The sequence below is a fragment of the Maniola jurtina genome, chromosome 25 (assembly GCF_905333055.1).
Source record: "Maniola jurtina chromosome 25, ilManJurt1.1, whole genome shotgun sequence".
Classification (NCBI taxonomy): domain Eukaryota; kingdom Metazoa; phylum Arthropoda; class Insecta; order Lepidoptera; family Nymphalidae; genus Maniola; species Maniola jurtina.
The window spans coordinates 4,907,965-4,925,467 of NC_060053.1; the positions used below are offsets into that span (position 1 = coordinate 4,907,965).

Genomic DNA, 17,503 nt, shown 5'->3' on the forward strand with positions numbered 1-17,503 from the left:
TCATAACTAACAAAACGAGCCCAAACTCGAAACACCTAGTTCTATTCGTCTCCGAGTTCCAATCGTGACTTCCGAGGTATACCATCAGGTCACTCCACAAATCCGGAGGTAAGATCTCATCATGACTAAGAAAATGAGCCCAAACTCGAAACACCTAGCTCTATTCGTCTCCGAGTTCCAATAGTGACTTCCGAGGTATACCATCAGGTCACTCCACAAATCCGGAGGTAAGATCTCATCATGACTAAGAAAATGAGCCCAAACTCGAAACACCTAGCTCTATTCGTCTCCGAGTTCCAATAGTGACTTCCGAGGTATACCATCAGGTCACTCCACAAATCCGGAGGTAAGATCTCATCATGACTAATAAAATGAGCCCAAACTCGAAACACCTAGCTCTATTCGTCTCCGAGTTCCAATAGTGACTTTCGAGATATACCATCAGGTCACTCCACAAATCCGGAGGTAAGATCTCATCATGACTAAGAAAATGAGCCCAAACTCGAAACACCTAGCTCTATTCGTCTCCGAGTTCCAATAGTGACTTTCGAGGTATACCATCAGGACACTCCACAAATCCGGAGGTAAGATCTCATCATGACTAAGAAAATGAGCCCAAACTCGAAACACCTAGCTCTATTCGTCTCCGAGTTCCAATAGTGACTTCCGAGGTATACCATCAGGTCACTCCACAAATCCGGAGGTAAGATCTCTTCATGACTAAGAAAATGAGCCCAAACTCGAAGCACCTAGCTCTATTCGTCTCCGAGTTCCAATAGTGACTTCCGAGGTGTACCATCAGGTCACTCCACAAATCCGGAGGTAAGATCTCATCATGACTAAGAAAATGAGTCCAAACTCGAAACACCTAGCTCTATTCGTCTTCGAGTTCCAATAGTGACTTCCAAAGTATACCATCAGGTCACTCCACAAATCCGGAGGTAAGATCTCATCATGACTAAGAAAATGAGCCCAAACTCGAAACACCTAGCTCTATTCGTCTCCGAGTTCCAATAGTGACTTCCGAGGTATACCATCAGGTCACTCCACAAATCCGGAGGTAAGATCTCATCATGACTAATAAAATGAACCCAAACTCGAAACACCTAGCTCTATTCGTCTCCGAGTTCCAATAGTGACTTTCGAGGTATACCATCAGGTCACTCCACAAATCCGGAGGTAAGATCTCATCATGACTAAGAAAATGAGCCCAAACTCGAAACACCTAGCTCTATTCGTCCCCGAGTTCCAATAGTGACTTTCGAGGTATACCATCAGGACACTCCACAAATCCGGAGGTAAGATCTCATCATGACTAAGAAAATGAGCCCAAACTCGAAACACCTAGCTCTATTCGTCTCCGAGTTCCAATAGTGACTTCCGAGGTATACCATCAGGTCACTCCACAAATCCGGAGGTAAGATCTCTTCATGACTAAGAAAATGAGCCCAAACTCGAAGCACCTAGCTCTATTCGTCTCCGAGTTCCAATAGTGACTTCCGATGATACCATCAGGTCACTCCACAAATCCGGAGGTAAGATCTCATGATGACTAAGAAAATGAGTCCAAACTCAAAACACCTAGCTCTATTCGTCTTCGAGTTCCAATAGTGACTTCCAAAGTATACCATCAGGTCACTCCACAAATCCGGAGGTAAGATCTCATCATGACTAAGAAAATGAGCCCAAACTCGAAACACCTAGCTCTATTCGTCTCCGAGTTCCAATAGTGACTTCCGAGGTATACCATCAGGTCACTCCACAAATCCGGAGGTAAGATCTCATCATGACTAATAAAATGAGCCCAAACTCGAAACACCTAGCTCTATTCGTCTCCGAGTTCCAATAGTGACTTTCGAGGTATACCATCAGGTCACTCCACAAATCCGGAGGTAAGATCTCATCATGACTAAGAAAATGAGCCCAAACTCGAAACACCTAGCTCTATTCGTCTCCGAGTTCCAATAGTGACTTCCGAGGTATACCATCAGGTCACTCCACAAATCGGGAGGTAAGATCTCATCATGACTAAGAAAATATACCCAAACTCGAAACACCTAGCTCTATTCGTCTCCGAGTTCCAATAGTGACTTCCGAGGTGTACCATCAGGTCACTCCACAAATCCGGAGGTAAGATCTCATCATGACTAAGAAAATGAGCCCAAACTCGAAACACCTAGCTCTATTCGTCTCCGAGTTCCAATAGTGACTTTCGAGGTATACCATCAGGTCACTCCACAAATCCGGAGGTAAGATCTCATCATGACTAAGAAAATGAGCCGAAACTCGAAACACCTAGCTCTATTCGTCTCCGAGTTCCAATAGTGACTTCCGAGGTATACCATCAGGTCACTCCACAAATCCGGAGGTAAGATCTCATCATGACTAAGAAAATGAGCCCAAACTCGAAACACCTAGCTCTATTCGTCTCCGAGTTCCAATAGTGACTTCCGAGGTATACCATCAGGTCACTCCACAAATCCGGAGGTAAGATCTCATCATGACTAAGAAAATGAGCCCAAACTCGAAACACCTAGCTCTATTCGTCTCTGAGTTCCAGTAGTAGGTTCCAAAGTATGCAATTTCATCAAGTCGGGAGGTAATGTAATGCTATACTTCTCAGATTATTTTAGTCATAGTAGGAGCTCATAATTTCATAAGCATGGAAATGTTGTTCATTGCCAAGAAGTCATGGTGAAATATTTCATCATCAGACCCTTAGTCTGTAGGCACTGTTCTACTTACTGTATTATTGTCAAGATACATATTTTAAAAAAAAACTGTTAAAAAAAATAGATGACCAAATATAAAATAAAATAAAAATATCAAAGTATCAAAATCAAGTCGATTCACTCATTTTGACGCAGCTGTGTGCGTGTGGGCAGTGTACTTATGTAGTAGTGCAATTTTGATACCTATTCATTTTGCAAAGACGTCCTTAATAAACTTTCTAAGTATATGTTCGCCCTAAAGCCATCGATTACGAAGCAACCTCCACACAATAAAACTCTCATCGTGGGCGTATTACAGTTAAGAGGGGTCTCTCCGTCACTCGCTCCATACAAACGTAGTTCGTCTCTCATTGTCATACTAACCAATCATACTCAATGGAATTTTGTAGAAACGTTCCGGGAACTAATATCTATGCCTGTGGTTTTCCAGATTTCCGTTAAAATATTAGGTTTCAAAGTTACACGGTCTTAAAAATTCACATACAAATCTTTGAGCCCCTGTAATTTTAAAACTACATATTTTTAGAAAAATCTAAAACACCACAGGCACAGACATTAGTTTCTAGAATATGTCTGCAAAATTTCATGGACTTTGGTTGCTTAATATTCAAATGAAATTGGGACTACGATTGTATGGAGTAAGTGACGGAGACCTGTTAACATCGATATTCGATCATGAACGATGCGCCTACGTCGATCGATCACGGGCGATGTATCGTAATCGATCACTGGATGGGTTACCGTTCTATCGATATGTTCGGTAGCAATTCTCTATTGTTATAAATTAGGTAGGTAGGTACTTACATGTTATTCAATAATGAAATAAGTTGTATGTACTTACATGTTATACAATCCATACTAATATTATGAATGCGAACGTGTGTCTGTCTGTCTGTCTGCTACGTTTTCACGGCCCAACCGCGGAACAGATTTTGATGAAATTTGGTACAGACATGGGCTACATTCCGGGGAAGGACATAGGCTACTTTTTATCCCGGAAAAATCAAAGAGTTCCTGCGGGAAATCCAGGCGGGCGAAGCCGCGGGCATCCTCTAATAATGAAATAAGTTGTACGTAGATACTAATAACTATTCGTACCAATTAAGTATTCAAATAAGTAAGTAGGTATTATAATAAGTGTAAATTAAAAATTTATAACACCCCCGACAAGTGATGGTTAGTAACTAGAAAAGAGCTGATAACTTTCAAACGGCTGAACCGATTTTCTTGGATTATAGCCATAGATATAAACGACTTTAGTATAGTATTATTTGGATTTCTGTGATTATAACTAAGAACACTCTCGATCGAGCCACCTTTCAAACAAAAAAACTAAATTAAAATCGGTTCATTAGTTTAGGAGCTACGATGCCACAGACAGATACACAGATACACACGTCAAACTTATAACACCCCTCTTTTTGGGTCGGGGGTTAAAAAGAAAAGGTCACCAACTGACTGACTGATAACACACAGCTCAAACTACTGGACGTATCGGATTGAAATTTGGCATGCAGACAGCTTTTATGACGTAGACATCCGCGAAGAAAGGATTTTTGAAAATTCAACCCCTAAGGGGGTAAAATAGGGATTCGAAATGTGTGTGGTCTAAGCGGACCAAGTTACGGACACAAGCTAGTCATTTATAAATGCGAAAGTATGCCTGTCCATCTGTCTGTCCGCTTGATCTTCACGGTCCATCCATTTAACCGATATTGACGAAAGGTACATAACCATTTAACATACAGAGATACATATAGCTTCCTGCTACATCCCGAAAGACGATATTAAAAAAAACCGACGAATTGAGAAACTCCTCCATAGCGACCTCGCACCAGGCAAAATCTGTTCCTTACTTATACGAAATTCCAATATAACTGTATCACAAATGTTTCTAACAAGCTAGCTTGATTAATCATCACGTCTATTTTACATTGACCCCTCCATATATTTCGTTCCTACTTAAACCTAACCGTTACGAGAAAACCTTCGGGACGTGGAGATCATTTAAAACTGGTCATATTAAAATTATGCAGCCAAGAGATTTTAAACTCTATGTCTGAGTGATAAGAGCGATTTGTTTGGATAAATGTTTGTAGGTTGTTACTTGTTAGTCTCCTAACGGGATGGCCACAGCCTAAAAAGGGATGATTGTAGGGTAGTGCTGGTTTTTGCGAACTGTATGTAATAGGCGTAGGCTATGTCGTGACTTTATTGGGTTACATATAAATCACTCGTGTAATGATGTTAGGTACGGGTGATAAGTGATCCCGGATTTGAATCCCATATGGGGTGCAAAATGTAGTCAATATTTTTTGCGTGTCAATGAACATATCAGACAGTGTGGCTAATTCTCTTGTACACAATCTCTTAACTATACTAAATGAACAAGTAGCTAAAACCTAGAGTTATCCTTTTCTGAAGCGACCATAATGAAAATGGCATTACATTATAGACCTCTCATTTTAATTTAGAGACAGAAATCCTCCCGCACCCTCTTCAATCCGACAATAAGATTTTAAAATAAAAAAGGTTTTTTGAAAATTCCACCCTAAGGGGGGGTTAAATGGAGTATGAAAGTTTGTGTGAAGACCGTTCATTTTTCAAATTATATGTATGAAAATTTGTATTTCCTCTTATCGTTAAAAATGAGGGAATACGTATGTAATTATTTAATTTAAAGGGTTTTTAGTAAATTCATCCTCAAGGAAAATAGGGGATGAAAATATATGAAAATTCGTCATTTTTCAAGTAGATAGATAGGTACCTACTTGTAAATTAAACTTTCACAAGTACTTTTGAATCGTCGAAACCACCTACCACTGGTACGGAATGTCTTTCCTACCGAGAAGAACCAGCAAGAAACTCGGCGGTTGCTCTTTTTAAAGAATCATTCCCTTAATTAATTACTTTTGGACTTTCGCTATTGAACGTTACGTTATTGAAGTTAGATTTATAGTCCAAATCGCAGTGTATTAACAGTGTAACATAAGCACTAATTAGGCTAGTGGAAACTTTTAAGAGAAAGCTAAAATGTAAAGCCGCACTTTACCGGGGAAAGTGTGTAATTTGGCTATAAATTCTGTTCCGAGTGAGATAATTGGACAGTGGACATCAAACTTATGGTTAGCATGCAACATTTGTCGGGCTTTGTCTTTTAGAGAATCTGTAGCATACAAAAACATACCAACATACTATGTACTATTACTTTAAAAAACCCTATTAAAACTATGCTGAGTAAAGCATATTATCCAATCGAAGATTATGTAAATGATAAAAAAGCGTGGATTTGACCTGCAGCTCGCTCCAGCAATGTGCGGATCTTCAATTACTTTTATACATGGCATAATATTGTATATCCAATCTTTGAAAAGGGCAACCGCTGAGTTTCTTGCTGGTTCTTCTCGGTAGGAAAGGCATTCCGAACCACTGGTAGATGCTATTAAGGTTGGAAAGTACTTGTAAAAGTCTAATTGAATAAAAATATATTGAATTTGAATTTAAGGGCTAAAGCTATAGATTAATTACTGTGTATTGGCAACGCTGAGCGGCGCGCAGAACAAGGGACAGCGATTCTAATGACGGGGAGTAACAAGTGTAAATTAAAAATTTATAACACCCCCGACAAGTGAAGGTTACAGTAACTAGAAAAGAGCTGATAACTTTCAAACGGCTGAACCGATTTTCTTGAATTATAGCTAACGACACTCTCGATCAAGCAACCTTTCAAACAAAAAAAAACTAAATTAAAATCGGTTCATTAGTTCAGGAGCTACGATGCCACAGACAGACACACAGATACACACGTCAAACTTATAACACCCCTCTTTTTGGGTCGGGGGTTAAAAACAGGGGTTTGTGGAGGATTTGCGATAATTATTGGATAGTAACTAAGTACGTGCTACGTACCAAATTATGTGAGTAGAGGCCTAATGTAAAGAAGTAAGAAGTACTTCAGTACTTACGCGTTATATTGACGCATACCTTACCTATTAATTTTATCAAAACACTAGCGACCCGCCCCGGCTTCGCACGGGTGGACATTTATTTTTTCTATTTTCCGGGATAAAATATAGCCTATACAGATTCGGAAGAATCCCTCTAAGTAATGGTAAAAGAAATTTTGAAATCGGTCCAGTAGTTTTTGAGCCTATTCAATACAAACATACAAAAATACAAAGGTTTCCTCTTTATAATATTAGTATAGATTGGCCGGGACTGGCCGAGAGATCTGCTGAACAAAATTTTGTCTTAAGTCTAAACAGAGTGCTCTCTATAGATCTTACCCTAAAAGATTTTTTTTTTAAATTATATAGACTGGCGCTTGGCTGCAATCAGACCTGCTAGCAAGTGATGATGCAGCCTAAGATGGAGCGCGCTTGCCTAGAAGTTGCCTATTCACTCTTGACTTGAAGGTACCCATATTATAGGTGGAAGGGAAAACTGACGCCGGAAGGGCGTTCCATATCCTAGCGGTTCGAATTAGGAAAGAGAAAGCAAATCGTTTCGTACGTGTTCGAGGAGTCCTTGGTACTTAAAAGCTCACTGTACCTAGTAGGTATTTATAGGCGGCTTTTCTCGTTAGGAACTCGAAAATAACCGAAAATAACTTCAGAGAGGGCTGTCAAGTATCGCGCGTCCCCCATTAGCGCTTGTCAAAGTTAATGAGCTATAGCTTCGCTTGACAAATACGACAGCAGGCTATTCCTCAATCGTCCAAAAGATCTTGTTTCGAATTTCACACCTAAATATATACTTCCCATCAAAAAACACTTCACAACACCTTTCAGTTTGGAAATGTTTCGATTTTATTGATGAGAAGTATATGTATTTTTGAAGATTCTGGCACAACAGCAAAACAGTATAAAAAGTCTCTAATTTGATAATTAAGAAGCTTATTTCAAAAGCCCAATATTAAATAGAGTCATTTGGGATAATGTAAGGATTCTATAAGATGCCCCATAAATTCAAATCTGTTCAGGCGTTTAGAAGTAATGGTGGAATAAAGTAACTCACATACGTGAACCCTGAAAATATGACATTCCTTTTTTTGGGCAGTCGAGTAAAAACGAATCTAATTAGTATGTACTTATTTTAGTTTTCCAAAAATGTACCTATACTATTAATTACTACTGGCGTGTGCAAAAAAATGTGCATTGTTTTAGTGGTCTTCGCATTATTGCCTTTCTAATGAAACTGGCGTTTAAGGCACATCGGTTGGATGGTTTCAAAATCTATAAAGAACATAGGTAGTTTTTTTTTTTTTGTATTAGGATTATTCTCATAAATATAGCCTTATCTAAGTCAATGCAAAGTTACCACGGCACGAAGTTTGTTTTGCGGTTGCCTAGCAAATCCCTTGTCCTACTGACCTGCTAAGTAATCAGAGTGTTACGGAGAATCACATTGACATTTTACTGTAGGACAAAATAAAATAGCAAACATTTATGTATCGCTTTATAGGTTTGTATAATTATTATTATTACAAGCTCTTTAAGGTGCATGAGACGGGTCTGCCCGCTAAATTCTTTAACTTGGTTTTTCGCAATTTGTAAACTAATACGACAAAGTAGGCTCATGGCACTTTAATTGCGACAATGACAATATCACCCTCACAGGTTTGTATAAAAATCTTTATTTGAAAGGGTCCAGTTTCAGAAATTAGTTATAGAATCGACTAATTTGTGAGTAACTCGTGTCAAACTCATTATTTTGACTAATTTCTTAAATTGAACACTTTTAAGTAAAGATTTTTATGTAATCCTGTGAAGATGGTACTGCCATTGTCGGAATTAGAATAATGCCATAAGCCTACTTTGTCGGATTAATTTACAAGTTACAAAAAACCAAATTAAATTTGGATTTCGCGCGCAGACTCGTGTCATGCACGTTAAATTTAAATTATTCAAATCTATGATAGCTTGTAATGCTAAAATCCTAACCCTTTCTTTTGGCTTTGCCATATTCGGTTAAAAATACCAGAAGTGTAGAAACAAGATAAAGTTGAAAACTAAAAGCCGACTGAGATCGCCTCAATAAACGCTGAAATATTATATTAAAATTATTTTTCTGCCGCTTGGTATATTATGTTGTTGTACATTTATATTCATGAGCTCAGGATTTTCTACTATTTCATTTGACATCCCACTCGATACAATAGCAAAAAAAATTTTTGGAGACCTCCACTTTTTTGATGTAACATCCGTTAGGTCAATTTTTTTCGTTTAAAACATAGCCTACGTCACCTGGATCTTTACAAAAAATCAATTGACACTTCATTCATCAAAATCGGTCAAGTAGTTTAGGCACTATGGTGGAACACACAGAATTTGGACACAAACATACATAAATACATACATAGACTGCTAAAATCATAACCCTTCCTTTTGGCTTTGCCACAGTCGGGTAAAAAGGAAGTATTTCTACCACCTTCCGACGTCTAATAGGATTGCTCAACGATATTTATTTGCGGCCGCTTCCTCTTCAGAACGCTTTGAAACGTTAGAACTGCGTTTCAATTCATCTGGATGTGGTTGTATAAATAGCTTATACCTACTTACCTAAGTTACGTCACATCACACCTAACACTATCACACTTCACACTAATATTATAAAGGCGAAAGTTTGTGTGTATGTGTGTGTGTTTGTGTCTGTATGTTTGTTACTCCTTCACGCAAAAACTACTGGACGGATTTGGATGAAATTTGGAATGGAGATAGATAATATCCAGGATTAGCAGATAGGCTACATTTTATCCCGGAAAATCAAAGAGTCTCCACGGGATTTTTAAAAACCTAATTCCACGCGGACGAAGTCGCGGGCATCAGGGAGTATGATTTGAAAATGTTATATTGGGGACGGAATAACTTTTTTCTGAATGATAGGTTACCTAATGGTAAGTTACGTAATACTAACTGATGCCCGCGAATTCGTTCCCGTGTGTTTTTAAAAACCCCGTGGGACCTCATTGATTTTCCGGAGTAAAAACTATCCTATGTATATCTAGTATCCAAAGTATATCTATCTGCATTCCATCCAGTAGTTTTTGAGTCAAAGAGTAACAAACATCCATACATCCATCCATACATACCAATTTTCGCGTTTATAATATTAGTAGGATTATCATTTTCTTCGCAGCAGAATCTGCTTTCCGAACGTTGGTAGAGTCATATCATTAGAGCATAAGTCATAACTCATAACGTATGTTCCTAAATACTCGTATGTTTTTAAATCTACGTTTAGAAGTAATTTTCACCTAAAATTTGAGTTAGCCGTTATTGTAACCTACGATTCAAACCTCGTTTGGACTAAAACCGTCGATAAGGCCTAAAAAATGTTTTTTAACAAGTGTTAATTAAAAACTTATAACACCCCCGACAAGTGAAGGTTACAGTAACTAGAAAAGAGCTGATAACTTTCAAACGGCTGAACCGATTTTCTTGGATTATAGCTAAGAACAAAATCAGAATCAAAAACTAAATTAAAATCAGTTCATTAGTTTAGGAGCTACGATACCACAGACAGATACACAGATACACACGTCAAACTTATAACACCCCTCTTTTTGGGTCGGGGGTTAAAAAATGGAAATGCACAAACACTTTACGGGTTAGGTATTGGGTAAAGATGAATGACCGCAATCGAAACCTAGGCTGTAAATATATTTCAAAAGCGGTAATCTAACTCAGAAAAGGCAACGAAACATTTCACGGATCTAAAAACGGCTTGTTGTTTATCGCAGTAGTTTATTAATAGAAGCAAAGGGGTACTTTTCTTTTAGTATCTTTTCGATATGGATAAAAATAGTAAAATTACAAATAAAATTAACTTACCTCAACAACTTGCCTGAGGTCTTCGACGTAAACGTTTTCCGTTTGCACGATTTCGGCACACACTCGCTCCAGCTGCGATAACCCTGGCATCTCCTCGAAGGCGTTTTGTCCTGTTCAATAACTCAAAATTTAAGAAACCCCCGACACAAAAACCTCTATAAGAAAACTAGAAAAAAGCTGATAACTTTCAAACGGCTGAACCGATTTTCTTCGATTATAGCTAAGAACACTCTCGATCAAACCACCTGTCAAACAAAAACAAACTAAATTAAAATCGGTTCATTCGTTTAGGAGCTACGATGCCACAGACAGATACACAGATACACACGTCAAACTTCTTCTTCTTCTTCTTCTCTCTGGGCTGGTTTCCGCACTTAAACGTTTCCGTCTGTTGTGCGTGCGTTGCCCCTCCCCGCCGAAGTACACGTTAAACTTATAACATCTCTCTTTTTGGGTCGGGGGTTCAAAAAGTAATTATTCAACTGATTTTTGTTTCTAAAAACGTGAAAAAGCGGTGCCTTACTTTCAAATAGCCTAATGGTTTGTTTAAGCAATTTTTTATTTTTTTTAATGTTTAAGAGGGCTCCCTCCGTCACTCGTTTCATACAATCGTAGTTCATATTTTTGGAAAAATCTAAAACACCACAGACACAGATATTAGTTTCTAGTTGGAACTACGATTGTATGAAACGAGTGACGGAGAGAGCCCTCTTAAATATCACTTGCTTTAGCGGTAAAGGAGAACAACGTGAGGAAACCTGCATGCCTGATAGTTCTCCATAATGTGTGTGAAGTCCGGCAATCCGCATTCGGCCAGCAGCGTGGTTTTCTTTCACCAAAAAACCGTCCAAGTGCGAGTCAGACTCGCGCACCGAGGGTTCCGTACTCGGGCAATTTTACCGACATTTCGCACGATAAATCTAAAACTATTATGCATAAAAATAAATAAAAAACCTGTTGTATAATATGCAGGTAAAGCCCTGTCAAACAATACCCCACTTGGTATAGGTATCTTAGTTTAATGATTACTTTTTTTAAATGATGTAACCACAAATTCAAGGTTTTCGGATTTATTCCTTAACTTGTGCTATAAGACCAACCTACCTGCCAAATTTCATAATTCTAGGTCAACGGGAAGTACCCTATAGGTTATAGGGTACTTCCCGTTGACAGACACGATGGATGGACGGACAGACAGACAGACAGACAACAAAGTGATCCTATAAGGGTACCGTTGAGGTACGGAACCCTAAGGTCACTCATCAAATCAAAAACCCTCCTTTTTATAAGGTTTTAATGCTTCCTAACCAAGTTCAAGCGGTTTTTACAAAGGTTACTTACTTGGCAATTCCGTCCGACTATCTTCTGACACACTAGCTTTCAGCATACCAGCGCTGTTCACAAAATTATTGCTCCCATTTGCAGACGTCATGTCAGCATCACTATGGTCATCCAGACTTTCGATCGAAGCTAAGTACGCTGAGTTCACTCCTCCCTTATTTTGTACCCCACTACTCGAAGTCGAACTTGAGGACGCAATGGAACTCATTGATAGAGGTCTGGTCACTTCTATTGCAGGATTTAGCCTGATGACTTCCTTTTCTTGTATCATTTTTAGATTCCCTGTAGATGCCACAGCTTCGGGATAGGGTCCAGATTTTAGGAGCTTACTCGGTGAACCCTCAGTTTTGCTGCCAAAGTTTTTTCTATGTAAACTATTAGTACCGTCATTTAGATTTTTTGGGAACTTGATTGGAGACGCTTCAGGTGTCGAAGTTTTGAGATCAGGCTTTTGTGGGGAACTGTCTTTTGAGGGCAATTTAGTATCGAATTCCCTATCATTAGAAGATATAGAGAGCTCGATCGATTGGTCGATGAAAGGTAGGGAGAGAGATTCAAATGCTGTCTTATTAGAATTAGGAACATCGTATATAGTGGGTTGGTTATTCGTTGGGACATCGTACGTCGTTTGCTCTTCGTCGATTTTAAATTCCGGTTTGATTGGAGCCGTTTTTGCTGGAGATTCATTGCTGAAAGTTTTTAATGTCGGCTGATCGTAGATTTCTACTGACGGTAATATTTCTAGTCCCGATTGAGATATTTTTGACGTTGCCCCAACTAGTGGTATATTGCATCGTCGGGTTGATGATCTACCGATGGTTATGGATTTCTTTTGGAATTTCAGAGTCGTCGTCTCCGCCGCGCCTGATATCATTCTTTTAACGTTTGGGGAGAGATTATCGAAAGTGGTTGCTTCTTTGTTAACTTCTTTGAACGTTCTTTGCACTTTAACTGTATCACTGGTAAGGTCACATGTGGGTTCGTTAGCACCATGGTTATCACTTTTAGTTCGTAATGTAAAGAGGGAGCTTTTGTTTACTGTTGCTAAGGGTAGTTTGACACTGCCTGCTATTTTGGAAGGGTCCTTCGGTGGGCTCGCGGGTACTGTAGTATCCTTTTCTTCGGTCATATTGGCTTCAATGTTTTCCTGTACAGGTGGGTCGTTTCTGGCATCTTTGGCTGTTTCGAGGCGATCCGCTTCAGGCCTCAGGCTCTTGACTGGTTCCAACAGGGAGTCGTATATGCCGATAAGCGTTGGTGCGAGATCTGTTGTACTACCTGTAACAATAGATAAAAAAAAATTAGTTGATGTAGTGATAACAGCCTAGTGGTTAAGATGTCAGCACCCTTTTCGAGAGGTCTGGGGTTCCATCCCAGTACGGAATTATGCGTGTTTCAGCTTGAGGAAACCCCCATGCCTGAGAGTTATCCATAGTGTTCTCAGCGTGTGAAGTCTGTCAATCCGCACTTGGCCAGTGTGGTGGACTATGGCCAAACTGTTTTGATTCTGAGAGGAGACCAGAGCTCAGCAGTCGGGCTTCTTAGCTAGAGCACAATAAATGCTATGACAGCTTTTTATTTCAGTCGCATAGTTATCTACAATCTACATTCCTATCTAGATAATTCTTAAGTTAGAAGAAACGCCACTCTGCATAAACGATGAGACTGAGGAACTGTAAACGTAACTTGCATTGTAAATGCGGCTTTAGTAATCTCTACCAATCAAAATGCACCATTGCATTTTCTAAGTACACAGTAACTTATCACAGAATTCTTTGTACCAAATAGATTTGTTTGTTTTAGCGGATTATAGCGAAGTAAATGATGCCGGTAAGTAACTTCATCTGCGTGTATTCGGGGGGTTTTTAATTAAAATCCCGTGGGAACTCTTTGCTTTTCCGGGATAAAAAGTTGCTTATGTCAATTTCCGGAAGGCAAGCTACCTCTATCATATAAATCGATTAAACGGATGGATCTTTGAGAATCCCGTGGGAACTCTTTGATTTTCCGGGATAAAAAGTAGCCTATGTCCGTCCCCGGGATGTAAGCTAACTCTGTACTTTTCATCAAAATCGGTTAAACTGTTGGGCCGGTAAAACCTAGCAGACAGACAGACAGATACACTTTCGCATTAATAATAGTATGGAAGTATGGATTAAGTATGTCGTTCCTTGTATTTAATTTAGATAAAACCAATAGAAATAGATAACAAGATAAAGTTAAAATCTAAAACCCGACTACAATCGTCGTAATAAACGCTGAAATAATAAAGTAAAATTGTTTTTCCGTCGCTTAATATTTTAATATTATTGTACATTTATACTCATGGACTCAGAATTTTCTCCTCTTTCATTTGACATTCCACTCGATACAATAGCAAAAACATAATTTTGGAGACCTCCACTTTTTGTAATGTAACATCCACTAGGTGAATTTTTTTCGTATAAAATATAGCCTATGTCACCCGGACCTTTACAACGAATCAATTGACACCTCATTCATCAAAATCGGCCCAGTAGTTAAGGCAGGTTTACAGTGGAACACACAGAATTTGGATACAAACATACATACATACATAGACTGCTAAAATCATAACCCCTCCTTTTGGCTTTGCCGCAGTCGGCTAAAAAAGCTCGTGATCAAAAGTATAAACAGAGAAAGCAATTGATGCTTATCATGGTAACGTCAGGATTATGTCACATGGTAACAAAAAGGCTTTTAACTTTGGTGATGGGATCCTGTTTAGTGACGGAATGGGGGCGATGACGACACGATGTTTTTTGTTACGCGGATTACGAAACATTGTTAGTATTTAGTTAGTATTTTGATTTACAAAACAACCTAATTATCTGACACAAAAGACATGTACCTAAATCTGATAACTGAAAATAAACTGAAATTGATAACTGTGTAATAAACAGCATATCCATACTAATGTTATTATAAATGAGAAAGTGTGCCTGTCTGTCTGTCTGTTTCTGTCCTATCCTATAGGATCCTTATAAGGATTCCTTTTTAAGAATTCTTATAGGATCACTTTGTTGTATCTCTCTAATATTTTAAACTCAAGTATATCAAGAACCGTCAAAGAAATCAAAACCTATAGGGTAAAATTTCCTGTTGACCTAAAATCATGAAATTTGACAGGTAGCTCTTATAGCATAAGTAGAAAAAGGAAAAAATCCGAAAACCATGGTTGCATCACAAAAAAGTGTTATTTTTAATTTACGATGGTACGGAACCCTTAGTGCGAACCTAACTCGCACTTGACCAGTTTTAACAACTTTTAAATGCAATAATTTTCAGATTTAATTGAATAATGTACCTATTTCACTTGACTTTTGGTACATAAAAAATAGCAAAACTAACGATTTTTCAGAAAATCCCGGTTCCGGAAATTTTCCGGGAACGGAGCCAGGCCGGAAAAAACGAAACCCTAGATCGGGCTGAAAGGCATGCAGATAGCTATTATGACGTAGACATCACTGCTGAGAAAGGATTTTCGAAAATTCAACTCCTAAGGGAATTATAGGTTTATGGGGTAGTTCATGCGGACAAAGCCGCGGGCATAAGGTAATCTCAAGTACAATACTTGTCGTAACTCCTAATCGAATTTGTTCGGCCACTTCCCGACTGTAATGGGAGTTTTATGGCCCTTTAAGTAGTTACATACGTACTCGTATGTAGGTATGATCTTTGAGCCCGTATAGAGATGTTCCTTTCTATTATCATTTAAATTAACACTACGGCGCCACGCTTATCCGTCTTTTTTGACGTGACAACGTCTTATAATTCGATAGAGCCGGCTGCACGCACGAAAAAACATGACTCATGCGGCGTTACCGCGCTCTGAGGCGTTCCATGTAAGGCTTGAAGTGCAAGCGAGAGCGCGGAACGAGCGACAAAGAAGCACAATCGGCCTTTGTTGTCACGTTCAACTATCGTCAGTAAACCGACTTTACAGACAACCAATTTTTTTTTTTCAAGTTAGCCCTTGACTGTAATCTCATCTGGTGGGAAGTGATGATGCAGTTTAAAATGAATGTGGGCTACGCTGGAAGGGGTATGCCAGTTTCAATTAAACCCATAGGTACTCCTTTGGTTTCTACACGGCATCGTACCGGAACGCTAAATCGCTTGGCGGCACAGCTTTGCCGGTAGAGTGGCAACTAGCCACAGCCGAAGCATCCCAGCAGAAAACGGTGTCCCACCAGAAGTCTTTTATGAAACGGTAATCTTAAAAAAACCTAAATAGCCTATTGTGTTATGTCCGTTATAAATGTTGGATTCAATAATGGTTTGGCGGATTATAGCAAACCTTATTTGGGTTCCTTGTATAAAAATCTGTCTCGTTTTAACTGAAACTTAAGTCTAAGCAAAGTCAAAGTGCACTCTATAGATTTAAACCTGAACAATGCTTGGACTGCATATGTGATACCTAATTGATAGAGTAACAAGTAGGTTCCTACTTTCGCGAGAAGTGGCGATGTCTATTACGACATGACAACGCTATAATTTGGCAGCTAACATCTGTTGCTCCGGAAGCAATTTGTTGTGGAGGACAAAGGTCATTAGCACAAGTAGATAGTACAGCCAGCAAAAAAAAACACTTCTCTAAAATTGAAAAGTATCAATCTTTCTAATCAGATATGTTTTTACAAGCTTCGCTAAGGCTTTTTAATCGATTTCCGGTTTGAATCGTTATTTTTTGAAATACATATCTACTAATAATATTAATTGTTCATGAACACATTGCTTAATGTAACCACTTCACGGTTTTCATATTTTTTCCTTTACTTACACTACTGTGCGATAAGACCTACCTGCCAAATTTCATGATTCTAGGTCAACGGGAAGTACCCTATAGGTTTTCTTGACAGACACGACAGACGGACGGAAGCAGATAGACGGATGGACTGACAGACGGACAACAAAGGGATACTATAAGGGTTCCTTTTTTCCTTTTGAGATATGGAATCCTAAAAAGGAATCCTTATAGGACCAATTCGTTCGTTGTCTGTCTGTCTGTCTGTCTGTCGCGCCTGTCAATTCAAGGAAATCAAAATCATAGGGTACCCATTTTCCATTGACCTAGTATCATGAAATGCAGCAAAGCAATGCCTTATAGTGCAAGTAAAGAAAAAAACCGAAAACCGAGAATTTGTGGTTACATAACAAAAAAAATAAAAAAATATTATTTCTTGTACGATGCTAAGGAACCCTTCGCGTGCGAATCCGACTCACACTTGACCGATTTGTACTATTCCAGCGTAAGCAAAATAGCAGACTGATATTAAATGTAATGCTCTATTTAATCATGTGATCTAAAGGTGATCTAGGACAAAAGTAAAAACGGATGTGTAGCGATCATATCATTTGTCGCGCGGATGGACCTCAATTTTCTAGACTTTAGACTAGATGTTAGGTTTAAAGTAAATAATACCTAATTTGACGCCATTCGCCATTATGCTTACCGGATTTGTTGACCACTGTCTGGTCATAGGCAGGCATGTGTTTCAGCGTTGATTTTATGTATTTAAATTGAATAAGGTCATTTTGAAGAAGTTCTGAAGAGTATTAAAATATAATTAAAAGACA

At 38.8% G+C, this 17,503-nt stretch overlaps 1 protein-coding gene across 2 annotated transcripts in view; it reads right to left on the reverse strand.

The window, feature by feature from the left end:
- Nucleotides 1-17,503, reverse strand: part of LOC123877943 — a 123,254-nt gene that overhangs the window by 22,846 nt on the left and 82,905 nt on the right. For both annotated transcript variants that reach the window (XM_045924879.1, XM_045924880.1), the window contains exons 2-3: nt 11,906-13,183; nt 10,565-10,674 (exon numbers count right to left, since the gene is read on the reverse strand). In XM_045924879.1, coding sequence (XP_045780835.1) covers nt 10,565-10,674; nt 11,906-13,183 — 1,388 coding nt within the window. The remainder of the gene's footprint in view (nt 1-10,564; nt 10,675-11,905; nt 13,184-17,503) is intronic.